Source organism: Dipodomys spectabilis, unplaced genomic scaffold, assembly GCF_019054845.1.
Source record: "Dipodomys spectabilis isolate Male_0828 unplaced genomic scaffold, ASM1905484v1 ptg000018l, whole genome shotgun sequence".
Taxonomy (NCBI): Eukaryota; Metazoa; Chordata; class Mammalia; order Rodentia; family Heteromyidae; genus Dipodomys; species Dipodomys spectabilis.
The window spans coordinates 7,398,007-7,418,060 of NW_024870695.1; the positions used below are offsets into that span (position 1 = coordinate 7,398,007).

Sequence of the window (20,054 nt, forward strand, 5' to 3'; positions counted from 1 at the left end):
TATGGTAGGTCCAGATTTACTTTTTGGGGAATCTCCAAAGCACCTTCCAGAGTAGTTGTACTAGTTTACATTCCCAATAACAATGTAATAGAGTTCCTTTATCCCCCACATCCCCACCAGCATTTGTTATTATTAGAATTCTAAGGGGTGAGATGGAATCTCAGTGTTGTTTAGATTTACATTTCCTTTGTGGCCAGGGATGTTGAACATTTTCTCATGTGCTTATTGGCCATTTTTGTTGTTATTATTATTGCAAAGGTGATGTACAGAGGGGTTACAGTTACATAAGTAAGGTAATGAGTACATTTCTTTTTTAACAGTGTTATCCCTCCCTTGTTTTCTCACATCCCCCTCAACTCCCCTCCCCTCCAAGCTGTAAAGTTCATCTCCAACATAGTGTCTATTGCATTGGTTCACCCCTTACCCCACTGTTTCTGTAATTCCCCTTCCTTTCCTCAAATAAGATAAACTTATATACAAGACAAAGGGTACAGAAATCAATAGCAGTGACAACAGGGAATAAACCAAAGGGGGCAGGGGGAGAAAGAAAGGAAAAAGAAATAACTACAAACAGTACGCTAACCAAAAAAACCTCTTGTTTCCATTTCTTGGAGTTCATTTCTATAAGGATCATTTTATATAGCCATATGCACATAGTTATTGAGATGTTGTGATCCTCTGCTAAGAATATCCTAGACATATTCTAGTTATTACAACTGACGGAACGCATACAGCTTATGTTTCTTTGGGTCTGGCTTGCTTCGCTTGATAAAATTTTTTTTTCAAGTCTTTCCATTTCTTTACTAATAGGGCAATGTCATTCTTTCTGATAGAAGCATAGAATTCTTCTTTCTTACTTCTGAGAAGCCTCTGTTTAATTCCTTTGTTCATTTATTGTTGGGGTTATTAATTTGGTGGAGGTTAGTTTCTTGAGCTCCTTGTATATTTTGGATATTAGACTCTTGTTGGATGTATACCTTTTCCCAGTCTGTTGGCTATCTTTTTAGTTTAGTAACTATGTTCTTTTCTGTGCAGAAACTTTTTAGTTTGATATAATCCCATTTGTCAAGTCTCTCTCCTATTTGCTGTGCCCTGGAACTCTCTTCAGAATGTTCTTGCCTATGCTAGTAAGTTCTAATGTTTCTGAACTCAGTCTTACAGTAGTTTCAAAGGTTCAGGTCTGACATTGAGGTGTTTGAACACACCATCCTCTTAATTTCTTTAAGTCTTTTATTTTGAAATAATTTATAGGCCTGTAAAACCACTGCAAAAATAGCTCAGGAAGTTCTCATATATGTCCATTCAGTGTCCTCTAATGTTAACAGTTTAAGTAACCATTCATAATATCAAAACCAGATAATGGTATCTACTGGCCTTATTGAAATTTTCCCATTTGTCCCACTAATGCCTTTTTTCAATTACAAAAGCCAGTTGAGTATTCTATATTGCATTATTGTATTACATTACAGTAGTTCCTCAATTTTGTGGGGGTTTTTCACTTGTATTATTTAACAGTTTTGAAGAATACTAGCCAGTTATTTTGTAGACTATTTTTTCAATTTGAGGCTGAAGGAGTGGCTCAAGTGGTAGACTACCTGCCTTGTGCCTGCCCTGAGTTCAAGCCCCAGTACCACCAAAAGAAAAGAAGTTTTTAAATTGGGTTTGGTATTTTCTCGTTAGATTTTAAATATTTTTGGAAAGAATGCCATAGCAGCAATACTGTGCCTTTACTGAAGTTCAACACTTGAGGAACATAATGTCAACATGTCCTATTATAGATGACAGCTTTAATTATTTGGTGAAAGGGTAGTGTATTCCAGCTTTCAACTCTGAAGTTACTGTTTTTCCCTTCATAATCAAGGAAAATACCTTTAAGGCAAATAATTTGAGACTAGACAGACAGATATCTTGTTTCTCATTATACTTTTATCTACTAGCTTTGAGATTCATCATTGATTCTTGCTGCAATAACTTCTGTTAAGATGTTTATCACAGAGGAATCATTCTCATTATTCCTTTAATGTTTTGTTTTGTTTTGTTTTTTGTCAATTGTGGGGCTTGAACTCATGGCCTGGGCAGTCTCCTTGAGTTTTTTCGCTCAAGGCTAGCACTCTTCCACTTTGAGCCACAGCACCACTTCCAGTTTTCTGGTTGTTAATTGGAGATAAGAGTTCCATGGACTTTCCTGCCCTGCCTGGCTTCAAACCACGATCCTCAGATGTTAGCCTCCTGAGTAGCAAGATTACAGGTGTGAGCCACTGGCTTCCTTCAATATTTATTGTTAGGAATTCTACTGCTAAGAAGAATTCTGCCTTGCTTCCTATGTTTACTTATTCAGTTGCTTATTTATATTTATATCACTATGAGTCATGGATATTTTATTCTACAGCATGTAATCCATTACAACTATTATTTTTTGTCCTTCAGATTGACCCAGATTTGATAGTTGGTTCAGGTTGGTTGCTGGTCCTTTCAACACCCCTATTATTTTTTTTTCTCGGTCGTGAGGATTGACCTCTGGGCCTGGGCACTGTCTCTGAGCTCTTCAGCTCAAGGTATAAGCCACCAGCGCCCAGCCCCCTGCTATTTTTTTGAGTACTTCCTTATTTCTTGTACAAGATGTTTCAGACATCTCATATTACTACTGTCACAGCTCTGAAGTTAGTCATTTCTCTAAGGAGTCATGGTTTCTTTCATTCTTCCCCCTTAGTTTTTGAAAATATAGTTCTGAGCATAATAACTCTCAATGCCTCATTACTACTTACTGATTAAATTCAGATCACTTAACCTGGCATGTCTACACTGTCAACTTTTTTTTTGTCGGTCATGGGGCCTGAACTCTGGGCCTGAGGGCTGTTTCTCAGCTCTTGGCTAGTGCTCTACCACTTGAGCCACAGTGCCACTTCCGTCTTTTTCTGCTTATGTGATACTGAGGAATCAAACCCAGGGCCTCATGCATGCAAGGCAAGCACTCTCCCACTGAACCACCTTCCCAGCCCTACATTGTCAACCTTACAGTTTAGATTTCTTCCTTCAGGCATCTTTTGAAAATCCATGGGTAAGAATTTCCTGTCTTGGAAGTTGTGAGATAGAACTTTTCTTCTGAATTTGTCCCTTATTCTGGTCAGGAATTAATTTTTCCTTCCTTTAAATCTTATTGTACTTTTACTTATTTCATTTATTACGTACTCCTTTGTTAGATTTTTTACCACATTTCTTCCTGCCATGTTTGAAAATTCTTGAGCAGAATCATTATATTACTATATTATTCACCGGTACTAGAGCTTGAACTCAGAACCTTAAACTCTTGTCTTTCTTGCTCCATCTGGCATCCTACCATTTAAGCTAGTCTGGCATTTTGCTGTTTAATTAGAGATGAGTCTTTTGGACTTTTCTGCCTTGATGACCCTACCATGATCCTCAGATCTCAGCTTCCTTAGTAACTAGAATTATAAGCATTAGCCACTAGTTTTATCTTTTTATTTATATGGTGCCTTGCTCATATTAGGCAATAAACATATGTCATTTCAATTTTTGCATGGAACCAATCAGTGAAAGAACCAGAAACAGAACTTGGGTGTCAAGTTATTAACTACCATAGACAGATAACTACATTCTTACTAGAAAAGAAACCTGGATCTAAAGACATTCTAGGGGATTGATGTTAATCAGTTTTTTTTTTTAGCCTATGTTTGTCTCTAATGCAAAAATTAGAAAACTGCTTTTGGAGCTTTGTGTAGCATTAAGCTCCAAGTGCTGTAGCCATTTGGGCCAGATCACTGAGAATCTACCCTTCTGATAGAAGAGAGGAGTGGCCTTTGCCAAAGCTTAATAATCAGATGAGTGATTCATGAGTAATTCACTTTGCTTCCTTGGAACACACAAAAAACTAGAGCTCCAAAACATTTTTTGTCTTTTTCTTGATTTCAAAGTCAGTTTTTTGTGCTAACAAAGCTACAAGTCTCTCAAATCTTGATCTGAAAAGAAACTATTTGAAGACAAAGGAGAATGTAACTCAGGAAAACAAATCTTGAGTTGAGAATATTATTTTTTAACATAAAAAAAGAAGTTTCACCACCTTTTCTGAGGAAAAGAAGTTCCCCACCAAAGTAACATCAAGAGTTGGAGTATGGTAATGGTCTGACCTGAGTAGAGAATTTCTTTTATATTTGATCAGATAGGTTCAGCAATTGTGAAAGGATGGATCTTCGTGCCTAGACACATGCAGTGGGCTGGAGTAACTGGATTCCATGTATAGCCACAAATCTTCATTCACACATATTATTGTCTATTCTTTCTTTTTAGGTGGATCATTTAGATAAGAATGGGCAGTGTGCTTTGGTTCATGCAGCACTCCGAGGTCATCTGGAGGTTGTCAAGTTTCTGATTCAGTGTGACTGGACAATGGCTGGCCAGCAGCAAGGAGTGTTTAAGAAGAGCCATGCCATCCAGCAGGCCCTCATTGCTGCAGCCAGCATGGGTTACACTGAGGTAAGAAGAAGGTGATAGGAGGTTTTTTCCCAGCTATGTATTAAAGGACCTCAGAAATTAAAAAAGAGGCTAAACTCTTATGAATTTTTGGCCTCTCCTCTGAGGAAGAAGGAGATAAAGCTCTGTGAATCACTTGATTATTCAAATACCCAACTACCTGCAATTGTGGGCATAAAATAAGAGAGTTGGAAAGGATACTGGAAATGATCTATTTCCCCATATTGCCAACCCCCTTTAACAGTGATAATCTGTAGTAATTACATAGAATTACTGGTATGCTATGAAGTGTTCTCTGAGGCAAGAGAGGAGGATAAATTGCAGGTATGTATGCACACATGTGTATGTGTGTGTGTTCAAAAGTTTATTGTAAATTTTACTGAACATGTTGCATACTCTTTCCAAATAATAATGAATGCTTTTGTTGATTTGCCAAATTTGTATCTGTAGCTAACCTATGCTTGCAACTTAGCCATGATTTGTCAAATGGAGTTGCTTCCCAATTTGCTAATTATTCCTATATATTTTACTGCCATTAAATATGTGATCTACTGTTGTATACCACTTATCTTTATACAGATTTTATTCATTAATCCCAAACCTCTTTCAACTTAAGCTCTAAACCAAATCTTTTTTTTCAGGTCATATACTTTTATTTTTGCTTTGTTTCCTTTTGTTTCATATGTCCCATGCTTTGAGTTCTAAGAGTCTTTCCAATGCTAAAATTTGTGGTTGTACCAGAGTGGGTTGAATAATAGTGAACTTTCATTTACCTATAACTGAACTTTACAATTACTACCCTATGGCTAACTTTAGATCAAATTTTGATCTGTAATGTTTGGCAATCTGCAAAGTGTAAATATTTCCATCATATCCTATTTTCAGGATTCAAGTGTGATATTACTGAAAACAAAGGTGGGAACAGATGTACAGTGGCACACCATTTTGTAATATTTATACCATACAGATACAATAAATATAATCTCAATAGCATAGACAATAGTAAGATATAGTTAAATAACTAGCAAGTTGTAAAGACTTCAGTTTTTTGTTCTGTTTCGCCTTGCTTATTAATTTTTTATGGTGCTAAGAATCAAACCCAGAGCCTTATATATGCTAAGCAAGTGCTATACCACTGAGCCACCCCCAGCTTAGGTTTAAGTATTGTTTACCCTTTGTTTTTAACATAATTTACTTGTTATAATTTATTTGTTTTAATAAATTGTTAGCTCTTGAAAATTTTAAACAATCAGCTCTCCTGGCCCACACAACTGCATAGGATTCCAGTGAAATAGCCATACAACTGACATGATGTGTAACCAAGGGAACATTAAGTAAAACTGAAACTTTTACTATCTGTGGAAGATTTTTTAACTCTCAGAACAGTCAAATTCCTGGAAACAGAACTATTGGTAGCCATTCTGCCTTTACTAGACACAAAGAGACCTTACAGTTCTATGAAGGAAGGAGGAGATAATTGCTCTCCTCTAAAGAAATACAAACCCTGTTTTCTCCATATTTATTCTCTGTAGTCTTATTAGAATTAAGGAATTTCTTATTTAATGCAAATAGGAAGAACATGCAATTTTTTTAATTACATGCTATGTAAGTAACTTGTATTCAAGAGAAATACACAAACACTGTACCTGGTAAGACATGCTTTTCAGACCTGTTTAGAGATTTCTTGCTAGGATATTCAGTTCTGATTCTTAAGTGTATAAGAGATTTAGTGATACTTGAATTGAATTGAAGTATCTTCTAAATCTCAGGCTAGGGTCAGTAGCATAGTTTTCCACACCTGAATTTTGAGCTGACATAAATTCTTGTTTCAGATTGTGTCCTACCTACTTGATCTTCCAGAAAAAGATGAAGAGGAGGTAGAGCGAGCACAGATCAACAGCTTTGACAGTCTCTGGGGAGAGACAGGTACTCTCATGGTCTTTCCTCTCATCTGGAATGTATTGTGTTTGTATGGACTCTCTATCTCATATCCTTATTTTTTCTCTAGCCTCTCTTTGCTGCTCTTCTCTTATAACTTCTGTGTTGAAGACCAACCTAGCCCAAGTAAAAAGTCAAACAATTGCCCTCTTTCAGTCCTCTTTCCCTTTGAAAACCACTAGTACTTTTCAACAAAAATTTTCTTCTTGTTTCCAAATTCCTTTAAAAGACTGGAAGTTTCCTTTACAATGTGCTAGACCAAAGCAGGGATTACGTTTTTGTGCGTATCTCTGGCTTAACCAGATGTTTTCATGATAGAGTGAAACCTGAAATAGTCAAGCATTATGTGTTGAGGTACATTGTTACCTAGATGCACACTGAAGACACTCGCTCTATAAGGCTTGATCTCATGTAATTTCTCTTGATCTATAGTAAAGTAATTTCTGTGTTATTAAGTACTGTACAAACAGAAGCCTCTTCCTGTGGCCTTTGCAGGAAATTACTATTGTCCCTCCTCCAAGTCTAAACATGAGCATCTGGAGAACCATTAATAACCTTTTTATGTGTTTCTATGAAACCAGGGCAAAGAAAATGGTAGAGTAACCAGAGATGTGTGTTGTCATATTTCCCAAAAGAAATAGACCAATATTGAGATGACCAAGGGAGCACACTGGGCTGGGAAGTTGGCTCAGTGTTAGAGTTCTTGCCTCGCATATGAGGCCCTGGGTTCAATTCCTCAGTACCACATAAGCTGGAAATGGTGCTGCTGCTCAAGTGGTAGGGTGCTAGCCTTGAGCCGAAGAGTTCAAGTCCCACGACCAACAAAAAAAAGGGGGAGCGCATTTTGGTAAGAGTGTTATTAAAAATAATAACTGTGCATTGGTAGCTCATGCCTATTGATTCTAGCTACTCAGGGGGCTGAACTGAGGATTGTGGCTCAAAGCCAGTCCCAGCAAGAAAGTCTGCAAGCTCTTTTCTCCAATTAAGTACCAAAAAGCTGGAAGTGGAGCTCTGACTCAAGTGGTAGAGTGGGAGCCTTGGGCAAAAGTTGCTCAGGGACAATGCCTAGGCCCTGAGTTCAAACCCAGAACTGGCACAAAAAATATATAAATTAGAGAAGACTTTTGAACTCATTTAAAATGTTTAGTGATTTATGGAATTGTTTCTTCCCATAACAAGATTTCATGTAAGTTTCATGACTTCTTCAATATCATCGCATGGAATGTTCCAAATCTCAGGAATTTGTTTCTCAAACAATCCCTCTCTCTTTATGAGCCCAAGGAAGCAGATGCCAGGCAGCTGCAGCTTAAGAGCCCATGACAGATTAAAGGAAAGTGTGCAGCTGAAAACAGCTGCTGTCTCTGGAACCCTAAACTGAGGGAAGCCAGAGGACAGGCTGAGAAGAGACTAGCCAGGACATCCACAGTTCTGGAGTGTCCATACCAGACCTAGAGCTGTAAAAAGGACATGTTGATTTACCTCTCTCACAAAACCTTCCCTAATACAGTGTTGCCATACTTCTCAATGGACTCCCTTTTTGCCAAGGGCACGGACATGTAACCATTAGAGTAAGAAAAGAAGTTATGGCCCATTGATGATAATGGAGCAGAAATGTGCTAACTTGATACTAATACACAATAATTTTAGTATTGTAAACATAAGATGATATTTAAAAGAGTTGGAATGGAATTTATTTGTAAGACAACTTCTGAAACTCTGAAAAGTTATTTGGTTCTGGGAAAGAATGTTGTCTTTGCTATGTGAAAATGACTCTGCATCTCACTAATTGAGTTGGACTTTGGGTTGCTTCTCTACCTCTACAAATACATCTACCTTTCTAACTTACAGCACATAATAATTTAAAATGCATAACTCATTGAATTACGATGTTTCCTCCATGGCAAAATCGTACATATTTTTTAGTTGATCAGACTCTGATCTCTGCAATCCTGACCTAAGATACAAATTGTTCCCTAAGGAAAATATGATGATCACAATGTTTTCAATAATCTGTATAATTTGCTATATAAAATACAAGAAACTATAAGAACCATTATTTTATGTCATTATGAAGATGGAAAGCTATTGTCAGTTTCACTGATACAATACTATCATATCAACTGAGATTTTAAGATGAGAAGGGCAGTGAATCTTAGAATCAATGTAATATTTCATCATATAATACAATATTGAGATATAATTTTTATATATCAGATTCTCTAAGAACAGATCACTAGAATATCCTGGCTGCTTTTGTCTTCCTTTTACCTCTTTAATCCTTTCAAATGTGGCTCCTCATATATGGCCTTCACAATCTGGCCAACCCCTTCCATCCCACAGATCTTCACAGACTTCATATGAAACAACAAAAGAAAAGCAATAAGAGCCAGGTGCCAGTGGCTCATACTTATAATCCTAGCTACTCAGGAAACTGAGATCTGAGGATTACAGTTCAATGCCAGCCTAGGCAGAGAAGTCTGTGAGACCTTCATCTCCAATTACCCACCAGAAAACTGGAAGTGGTGCTGTGACTCAAAGTGGTAGAGTGCTGGCCTGAACAAAAAAGCTCAGGGACAGCATCCAGGCCCTGAGTTCAAGCCCTACAACCCCTCCCCCCAAAAATAGCATTAAATGACAGATTACATTTTCCTATCACTTCTGTAATGGGCACACCAGCATTAAGAATTGACACAGCAGGATACCAGTGCCTCATGCCTGTAATCCTAGCTGCTCAGGAGGCTGAGATCTAAGGATCACAGCTTGAAGCCAGCCTGGGCAGAAAAGTATATGAGACTTTTACTTCCAATTAACCACCAAAATGCCAGAAGTGGAGGTGTGGTTCAAATGATAAAGAACTAACTCAAGCAAAAAGCTCATGGACAATGCCCAAGCTCCAAATTCAAGCACATACATGCACACCTGTGCACACACACACACACACACACACACACACACACACACACATACACGCACACAACACGGTTGCTAGCAACTTCACAGGCTAAGAATAATGATCCAAAAAGAAGCCAGAGTTCACAAATAAACTAGATTTAAGGGAATCTGCCCTTATCACACCAACAGAAGGAACATCCTCTTTTGTACTTACACTTTATGGTAATATATCTATGTTTTCCTACTTAACCATGAGTTTGTTAAGCATAGAGACTGTCTGAAAAATAGTTTATTAAATGTTTCAATAATAGTGTTTCAGATATCAGCAATCAGTTTCTGTCTTCCCAACTACCTTCTTCCCATTGATCTTACATGCTGTTCTATTTCAAGATTGAAAATAGATAAAAGAATCATTTCCTTTACAGCATTCTACTTAGTGTCAACATCCCATCCAAACAGACTGGCTATTTCTCCAACTGAGAGCTGCATCCTGTCTGCCTCTTCAAACTTCTTAAATGTTACCCTTTGAAAAACAGATCATTTGTGTCAGCTAATCTCATCAGATGCTGACAAGCTAGGGAACAAAATCTGTTACTGGTCTCTTAGGAAGAGATTTTATTCTTAACTGCTATTTTTGCTCTAAGAATCAGTTGTAGTTTTACAGACCTGGCTTTACTTAATCTCCTTTCTTTCAAAGAGTCCTAACAGTTTTTGATAAGACTCATAAAATCCAACCAAAGAAACTCCTTTGCTCTTGGGTTTCACAAAGTCCAGACTTCTTTTGACATAGTTGCATTGTTTTGAGATGAAATTGGCCAGCTGTGTTAATGACCATGTCTAGTTGTCAGCTGGAGTTGCTTTCAAATGACATCACAACCTTAGCAACAGAGATGATACAACAAAGAAAAAGGCCAAATGGAACATTCTGTCTCATAAAAAAAATGTTATTCAATAGAGAGAAATAGCCCAACCAGAGTAATGTAATTATTTGAGGAGATAGTGTAAGTTTCAAGACTATTTTCTCTAGAATACTGTAGGTCCTTTCATGAAAAGAATATATTTGGCCCCCACACATAGGAAGCTACTTTAAATGGAATCAGAATATTGGAGTTGGAAATGTTCCAAGTGGTTTATTTTACACACTAACAAGATGATTCTTTTTTTTTCAGATGATTTTGTATTTTTTGTACATAATTTTTTTATTGTGAAAAAACTGTACAGAGGGGTTACAATTACATGGGCAAGATAATGAGTACATTTCTTTTTTTTTTTTTTGGTCCAGTCGTGGGCCTGAACTCTGGGCCTGGGCGCTGTCCCTCAGCTCTTCAGCTGAAGGCTACCGCTCTACCACTTGAGCCCCAGCACCACTTCCAGCTTTTTTCTTTCTGCTTATATGGTGCTGAGGAATTGAACCCAGGGCCTCTGGCATGCAAGGCAAGCACTCTACCACTGAGCCACCTTCCCAGCCCAAATGAGTACATTTCTTATCTAACAAGATGATTCTTATGATATCTAATGCACATCTATCCCAGGCATGTTCTCAAACTACTCTTGTATTCTGATATCTACACAGAACAAAGTGTTTTTAAAAAAAATAATTAAAAATACATCTTGAAAAACTAAGACCACTTGGATATAAAGAGTGGGGGGGAAACGTTATCAAGTAAATAATTATAGCTTGTGCACATCTTTTAAGTATACATAGACAACAATATATCTGGTTTAAGGGTATGTGTGTATAGATATATATGTATATGTATCTATATGTGTGTGTATATATATATGTATGTATATATATATGTATGTATACATGTTCTAAAATTGGGAAGAGAAAGATTACTTGAAGGTTTGGAAATTATAGGTGGTTCTAATATTGTCTATGCCTCAGTTGTGGTTAAATAAAGTCAAACCAAAAAATAAAAAGTTGTAAATTAGACAAAATATAATCACTTGATTTGGGTATCAGTGGCTTCTCTGATTAGGTTCTAACAAATTGAAATAACCTGCCTATGACTTTGCTGATTTTCTGATATAGAATAGGTGGCCATAGTAAAGAGGGAGCTATTGTCTACCACATCAGTTTTCCAAGTCAAATTGAGGGGGAAATATATCTGTCCTTTTTTTTTTAAATTAAGTATGACTCTTGCTGTCTATTTTAATAGTTTTCCACCTCCCAAGAACTGGGAGGCAATAGAGTTATGATTTTGAGGCCAAATGTAGCTACATATGGGGACAGTATTAATAATAATAATAATAAACTTAATGTGTTTTAAATCTCTTGGTTAAGTGAAACAAATGTGTATTAAAAGATGGACTTGGTATCTCCAAGATCTTCTCTCTGCTGTTTATATGGCACACTGAGAATGAAATTGGCACTCCAAGAATTTCCACTATTCCAAAAATTATAAATAATGGACAATGACAAAAAAGAAGAAGAATGCTAAAGTTTCTTCTGTACCATATATACTCACTAAATCTTTGTCTGTGACTCCATTGTTTTATATTCAAAAGAAAATAGCCTTTGTCACATATCTTTCTCATTATTAAGACCTTTATCTAAGCTGGGCACCAGTGGTTTGCACTTTTATCCTAACTACTCAGGAAGCTAAGACCTGAAGGATCAAGGTTTGAAGCCAACTTGGGCAGAAAAGTTAGTGAGACTCCATCTCCAATTAACCAGCTAAAAGCCAGACTGGAGGTGTAGCTCATTTGATAGAGCCCCAGACATTAACCAGAAAGTCTAGCAAAACTACCCTGTGTTCAAAACCAGGTAGGAGCACCGAAAAAAAAAAAAAACTAAGTCACACATAGTGGTGCACACTGTAACCCCAGCATTAGGAAGACTGAGGCAGAAAACTGAGGAAAATGGATCATCATGAGTTCAAGGCCAGCCTAGGCTACATAGGGAGACCCTGTCTCAAAAAAATTACTTCGAACAGTTCTAATCTACATATAAAAATCCTTGCAAATGTATTTGAAACTTTGATCTCAATTAACAGGAGGAAAGAATAAAAATTGACCCAAGGTCCTTAGACTGCAACTTCTGACATTGGTTCTTTAAGTTTGAGAGCCCAAGGCTCTGGAGAAGAGCTTGATCAAGGGTAGTGCACAGTTAACTCTAAAAAAGACTTTGTGCAAAGTTCCTTCTGTCTAGATTTCACTCAGACATAGACTAATGGACAGTTTGTAGCTAAGCTAAGGAACCAAGTGAAAGGTAGGAAAAATTATACCAAGTGAGTTTAATTTTTCATTAGATTTGTTATGATTATCCACAGATATTGTTACCCCTTGTAGTTATTCTTAATTCATTATTTTTCTTTAAAAATTTAATTCCTGGAAAAGGCAGCTAAAATAAAGTAGCAGTTACATTAATCAAACACAGTAACTTGCTATGTTTACCTTAAGTAAACCATTTGGAAATACATTGCCATGTTTAACACTGTAGACTAGAGAGGAAAAAAATCAGCTATCCTCTATCTTTGTTCTCTGCCCTTAGCTCTGACCGCTGCAGCCGGAAGAGGCAAGTTGGAGGTGTGCCGTCTACTCTTGGAGCAAGGGGCAGCAGTGGCTCAGCCAAACCGCCGAGGGGCAGTGCCCCTATTCAGCACTGTTCGCCAGGGCCACTGGCAGGTAAGCATGGTAGCTACTTCCATCCCATAAGAAGGAATGAATTCCAGGTGGGAACTTTTGATACCAAGAAAATAAGTGTGGTGATACATGACAATAATCTCAGCACTCAGGAAGATGAAGCACAAAGGGTTATAAATTACTGGCCACTCTGGCTACTTAATGAGACCCTGTCTCAAAACTAAAAAAAAAAAAAAAAAAAAAACATAGCTGGCCATGGTGGTACATGTCTATTATCCCAGCTACTTGGGAGAAAGAGATAGAAGGGTCATAATTCAAGAACAGCCTGGCAAATAAGTTAGCAAGACCCTCATCTCAAAACATAGTCTAAGTGTAGTTGTTCACATCTATGGTCTCTGCTACTCAGGAGGTAGGTAGAGGTGGGAGGAACAAAGTCTGAGGCCAGCCCTGGGAAAAGCATGAGACCTTATCTGGAAAACTAAATTATAAAGGGCTGGAAAAATGGCTGAAGACATAGAGCACTTGCCTAGCAAGTATAAGGCCTAAAGTTTAAACCAGAGTACTGGAGGGGAAAAAAAAGTCTGATTTTGGACTACCCACAAATCATTAGTTTGAGTATTTAGGCTTCTGTTGTCAAATGTTCTATTTAACTGAGAAAATAACTTTTTGTAAGTTAACATACATAACCATTATTGTGGCCTGGTGCCAATGGCTCATATCTGTAATCCTAGCTGAGACTTGAGAATCACAGTTCAAAGCCAACCTGGGCAAGAAAGTCCATGAGACTCTTAACTCCAATTAACCACCAGAAAGCCAGAAATGGAACTGTGGCTTATGTTGTATATCATTGGACTTGAGGAAGAAGAAAAGAAAACACTCAGGGACAGTGCACAGGCCCTTAGTTCAAGTCCCAAGAACAATATAGAAAAAAAATTTATTGTGATCTATATTGACTAAACACTTTTGTCCTGGTGGTAGGGTAACCTCCTCACAGTTCCCAGTCTATTGTCCACAGTTCATTGAAAGGTTCATTTTACAAGAGATCTCTAACCTCTCAGATGTCTCAGACTTGCTAAAATATCATACATGCAAATTCTAGTTATTTAATTTTTCTTTATGTTTGAATTCTGATCATATTTCATTTATACACTTTGGGTGGAAGAAATAGCATCCTGATGCTACTCTTTAGTATTTGAGAAGAGAAGGAAAAAAAGCTGTAGAAGCCAAACAGTACTAAAGAACTATCAAAGGTGCTTTAGCCAGGCACCAGTGGCTCATGCCTGTAATCCTAGCTACTCAGGAGGCTGAGATCTGAGGATCACAGTTCAAAGCCAGCCCAAACAGGAAAGTCTATGAGACGCTTAGCTCCAGTTAACCACCAGAAAACCAGAAGTGGCACTGTAACTCATGGTAGAGCACTCACTGTGAACTGAAGAGCTCAGGGACAAGGCCCAGAGTTAAAGCCCCAACAGCAACAACAACAACAAAAAAGTTCTTTATTTTTGTCAGGAGTATTTACTGCTGTAGGCTGGCTTGCCATCCCTGGAGATTAATAAAATATTAATGAGCCAGTGACCACCTAGGAAGATAGCCAAATGCAGTCCCAAGTCTGTGCTATTCGTATGTCTGGGTAACATTTGCCAGTCACCCATTGCAGAAGCAGTTTTCAGAAAACTTTTAGCTGACCAAAATGTTTCAGATAACTGGAGAATAGACAGTGCGGCCACATCCACGTATGAAGTGGGAAACCCCCCTATCAAGGGCAGAGCTGCATGAGGAAGCATGGCATCCCCATGAGTCACACTGCCCGACAGGTTACCAAAGAAGACTGCTACATTCGATTACATACTGTGTATGGATGAAAGCAATCTGAGAGATTTGAATAGAAAAGGTAATCAAGTTAAAAACTGCAAAGCTAAAATCAAACTACTTGGGAGGAGCTATGATCCACAAAAACAATTCATTATTGATGATCCCTATTATGGAAATGACTCCGACTTCAAGCTGGTGTACCAGCAGCGTCTCCAGTGCTGCAGGGCCTTCCTAGAGAAGGCCCACTAGGCTAGCACTGCCCACAACCAAGCCAGCAACTCACCCACTAGTCCTGTGCCTAAGTGTAGTGGTATTCCTTAGCCCCAGCCCTAGTTGTTTTTTCAGCTGACTTACTCTTCCTTATCCTAAAAATAATTGTAGGTGACAATTAGTTTTATTTACCCGAGAATAAAAGGTTTTAGTTTGAGGAAGTTAGTTGACTAGTTGATTTTCCCTGATTACAAAACAGTGGAACAAGTAAATATGAAAGAACAAAATGCAATCCAATGAAATAATAATGACCTGACCTCCGGAAGACCTGGACAGTGTGGTCTACCTGGCGTGTTGCCTGCCTAGCACTGCTCAGTGCTGCCGCTCCTCATGTACTATGCTGACCTGGGCTCTTGGAGAGTCTCTACTGATAGTCTACTGATAGCAGCGCTCTGCCTACCCAAGAAATGTTCTAACTCAGTTTACTCATAGTATACACTTACATGTTTACGACAGAAGCAAGGCATAGTGGTGCCTGTAAATAAAGCACTAGGGAAACTGAGGCAAGGATCATAAGTACAAGCCAACCTGGGCTATAACTTGCCTCAAAATAATAACACAAAATAAGGAAGATTGGCAAAATAAATCTTTAGCATTCTTACTGCTTGTTGCTTTGTGTCTAGTTCATTTCATGGGAGTAAGATTATTTGCTCCCATTTGAGCCACTTTTGCCTGTAAGAACTAAATTCTGGATTGGAAGTACACTAGTATGCAGGTTACCTTCAGTCAGTAGAGAGTATGTTTTCCATACACATGCAACTCATCAAATGTTCAAAAAAATGACCAAATGGGAAAAGTTTTAAAAAATTGCAGAGTCCCATTACATTGGTGTGCTGTAAGGATATGTTAATAATTACTCTTTCATCAGCATTTCAGGCAAACAGGTAACTTTGGTGTACCGTCAATTAGCTCACCTCAAATCATAAGGATATTTCAGAAAAGATTGTTTTCAAAATAAACTGCGGAAGTTATATAAGATTTTAAAAAATAAAATATTAATGACATAGGTAGTACCTTTTGTCCTTGTGTTGGAGCTTCCATTATGGTATTGTTTAAAGTACATTGTATGTGTGTGTGTATGTGTTTGCGTGCCTTTTTCACTGAAGGCTGTCATTCTACCATTTGAGCCATGCCTCCGCTTCCAGCTTCTTACTGGCTAATTGGAGATGAGACTTACAGATTTTTCTGTACAGGCTGGCCTCAAACCACAATCCTCAAATTTTAGCCACCTAAACATCTAGGATTACAGGTATGAGCCACTAGTATTTGGCTAGACTACATCTTGCCTTAGCTTTTTTTTTTTTTTTATACTTAGTGGCTCAATAAAGAAGTTCAGAAAAGAATCCTTCTTATTTGACTATATCCAAGAGAGTTAAAAATTAAATTGCATGTTATTACAACTCTACTGTATATAGGCAGTATAAAAAGCTATTTGTAGAAATAACCTACACAGCAGTATTTTATACTCTATAGGAGATCATAATGTATGTGTCTTCTCCATAGATCTTCTTGGAATAATCGGTCCCTATTTCTCTACACTTTCAGATTGTTGATCTTCTACTTACTCATGGAGCTGATGTCAACATGGCAGACAAGCAGGGTCGTACCCCCCTGATGATGGCTGCTTCTGAAGGCCATCTAGGAACTGTGGATTTTCTACTTGCACAAGGTCAGTCCTGGGATTCCTGAAGCTGGGTAGTCAATTTCCACAATAACTCACTGAACTCCCTGATTCCCAACAATAGATTGCAGGAGATATTAAGAATGAAAATTACTAGCTGGGCATCAGTAGCTCATGCCTGTAATCCTAGCTACTCAGGAAGCTGAGATCTGGGAATCACAGTACAAAACCAGCCTGAGCAGAAAAGTCTCTTGAGACTCATTTCCAGTTAACTAATAAAAAGCCAGAAGTAGAGCTGTGTGGCTCAAGTGGTAGAGTAAAGTCTCGAGAGCAAAAAGGTCAAGCCCCAGGACCAGGACTAAGACCAAAAATTAATAATAAAAATGGAGATTATTAACCCACTTCCTTAGAAAGTGAAAAACTGTCTCCTTTCCTCTTACATACAACATAATCCTCTTGACTCCTTCTAACTCTAAAAATCCCTATTTTTAAATTTCCTAACTTTAAAATTTCATCATGACCTGAGGGATTTTAATCAAAGTAAAATGTTTTGTGCACTTTGATTCAAATCACTATTTTCTGATCAGCTTATTTTTACATGTATACTCAATAAGCACCTTCCAGAGGCTGTATTGTGACCTTATCAGTTCTTTCGTAAGCCAGAACAATTAATATTTTTCTTGAATCCAAGGAAGAAGTTTAAGATACCTGCTAACTGTAGGATCCTATTTGAAGAATCAGTATATTTTCATCAGTCTATTTTAATAAATTCTTTTTGTGACTCACCAACATCCTTAAATTCCAAGAAAAGGGGAAATAAGTTAAGGGAGATAGTCCTTTATGAGCTTAATGGGGTTTTTTCCAGTAGATACCCAGCGCTGGCAAGGCATTTCAGGGATCTGTTGATTACTTTGATCGCAATCACCTGTGGTAAAACAGTATTGGCTGGTGATGATAAATCTACATAGTAGAATAAAGCTCATCACTGCTGACTCCACAGTGCCATCTAGTGGAGCTTGGTCATTTGCATGAAGAAGGAAGTTATGATGTGACTGAAGTCATAATTTCATCCCAGTGAGCTTCCATTGTTAGTAACTTGGACTTAAATATCTATATCTACATCCACAAGCCAGCCACCTTCCCTCAAGGAAGTCAACCTCCTGAAGAATCATGCAGACTGAACAGCTGAAGATAGTTGAATTAAGAAGATTAGGTTTTTTTTCTAAGACTTCAAACTACAGCTTAAGGGGCTGGGAATGTATGTGGCTTAGTGGTAAAGTGCTTGCCTCGCATGCATGAAGCTCTGGGTTTGATTCTTCAGTACCACATAAACATAAACATAAAAAGCTGGAAATGGTGCTGTGGCTGAAGTGGTAGAGTGCTAGCCTTGAGCAAAAGAAACTCAGGGACAGGGCCCAGGCCCTGAGTTCAAACCCTAGGACTAGCAAAAAAAAAAAAAACACTGCAGCTTAGAAACTTACTAGATCTTCAGCTGTCCTTCAAGGAAGATTTGTTACTACTACCTCAGACTTGAAGCTGAATTAGAATCAGAGAGTTTCTCTTCTAGTACACAAGGTGACTCTTAACTACCCAGTATAAATTTCCATACAAATCTATATTCATTACTGCTGGGAAAGAGAAGAGACATGAGGAATAGAGCAGGGCAGAGGGAGAGGGGGTTGCAAAGGAGGATATAGTAGGAGTAAATATTCCAGAAAAAACTGTGTCCACTAGAAAAGCCAAAACTTCTTTTGCCTCTGATAACCATTAGATATATAGCTACAGAGTCTGCCATGTGTATGCCAGTGGAAGCTCAACAGACAGACTTCAGTGGCTTGTTCTCCTTGACCACTGAAGAGATTCTGCTCTTTGGACTGTATTTTTTTTAATTTCCCCATTAAATAAGAGGGTTTTACTAGGCAAATAAATTCTGTAATCATTTACTTAATCTACATTATTGGTAAAACACTATAGTAGAAACTACAAGTTATTTTGACCATTTAAATTAATAAACTATGACTTAGAACCTCAAAGGGTCTATAATTAGACAAAGAAGAGATAAAATGTGCTGAAAATCTGGCTTCATGGTAGAGTGCTTGCCTCGAGTACATGAAGCCCTGGGTTCCATTCCTCAGTACCACATACACAGAAAAAGCCAGAAGTGGCCCTGTGGCTCAAGGGGTAGAATGATAGCCTTGAGCAAAAGAAGCTCAGGGGCAGTGCCCAAGCCCTGAGTTCAAGACCCAGAACTGGCAAAAGAGAGAGGGGGGGAAGAGAGAGAGAAAATAAAAATGAATACCTAGGGGCTGGGAAGGTGGCTCAGTGGTAGAGCGCTTGCCTTGCATGCCTGAGGCCCTGGGTTCGATTCCTCAGCACCACATAAGCAAAAAGAAAAAAGCTGGAAGTGGCACTGTGGCTCAAGTGGTAGAGCACTAGCCTTGAGCTGAAGAGCTCAGGGACAGCGCCCAGGCCCAGAGTTCAGGCCCCATGACCGGACCCCCCCCCCCAAAAAAAAATGAATACCTAAAAGCCTAATCCTAACTGTCCCAATAAAGTTAGTTGAGTTAGAATAGTATAGACTTTGAAATCTGAATAAGCAAGTATTCTGTATTTAAACAGAAGTAATATAGCTAAAGTGTCAAAGAGGAATGGCAGTGAAGAAGTTTGGAAAGTAAGTGTCTAGTCAAGTACATTGTGAGTATTGGGAAATAAAGCTGGAAAAATATTATTTTAACCAGGCTAAAATAATTTGGGATCAGGCCGGGTGCTGGTGGCTCACGCCTGTAATCCTAGCTACTCAGGAGGCTGAGATCTGAGGATCACGGTTCAAAGCCAGCCCGGGCAGGAGAGACCGTGAGACTCCTATCTCCAATAAACCACCAGAAAACCAGAAGTGGCGCTGTAGCTCAAGTGGTAGAGCGCTCGCCTTGAGCTGAAGAGCTGAGGGACAACGCCCAGGCCCAGAGTTCAAGCCCCACAACCGACAAAATAATAATAATAATAATAATTTGGGATCAAGTGTAGTAACATAATGCGTGCAAATCCCTGTCACATGGGAGGGGGAAAATAGGAGAATCCTGATCTCAGTCAGGCCCCAAGAAAAAGCAAGACCCTATCTAAAAAGTAAACTAAAGCAAACTGGAGTTGAGGGGATTTATAGATTCTTCATCTGAGAACTCCTAAAAGTCTCTCCTATATTCACATTAATTCCAGTGTAGTGTCAGTGTCCTAATTGCAAACTACAGTGTTATAGAAAAATAGTACCTAAAGGGCTTTCCTCAGGTCAGAGGTATGGTGCTTCCCAAAATTTTATCCTGATATAGGAAGCCACAAAGTCTGCTGACCTCTAGGGACACAAAAGTGAGAGGCCAGAAAACTGCTGAGTAGATCCCAAGCCTGGATGTGACAGATCTTCAGCTTGAACTGTCATCAAAATCCTGTCCAG

The 20,054-nt window shown here is 38.4% G+C and overlaps 1 protein-coding gene and 1 pseudogene across 6 annotated transcripts in view; both read left to right on the plus strand.

The window, feature by feature from the left end:
- The window catches only part of Tanc2 (tetratricopeptide repeat, ankyrin repeat and coiled-coil containing 2), a 280,297-nt gene that overhangs the window by 240,175 nt on the left and 20,068 nt on the right, over window positions 1–20,054 (plus strand). For all 6 annotated transcript variants that reach the window (XM_042673733.1, XM_042673734.1, XM_042673735.1 and 3 more), the window contains 4 exons: window positions 4,306–4,491; window positions 6,321–6,414; window positions 12,815–12,948; window positions 16,534–16,657. In XM_042673733.1, coding sequence (XP_042529667.1) covers window positions 4,306–4,491; window positions 6,321–6,414; window positions 12,815–12,948; window positions 16,534–16,657 — 538 coding nt within the window. The remainder of the gene's footprint in view (window positions 1–4,305; window positions 4,492–6,320; window positions 6,415–12,814; window positions 12,949–16,533; window positions 16,658–20,054) is intronic.
- On the plus strand, window positions 14,482–15,370 carry LOC122103526 (annotated as a pseudogene).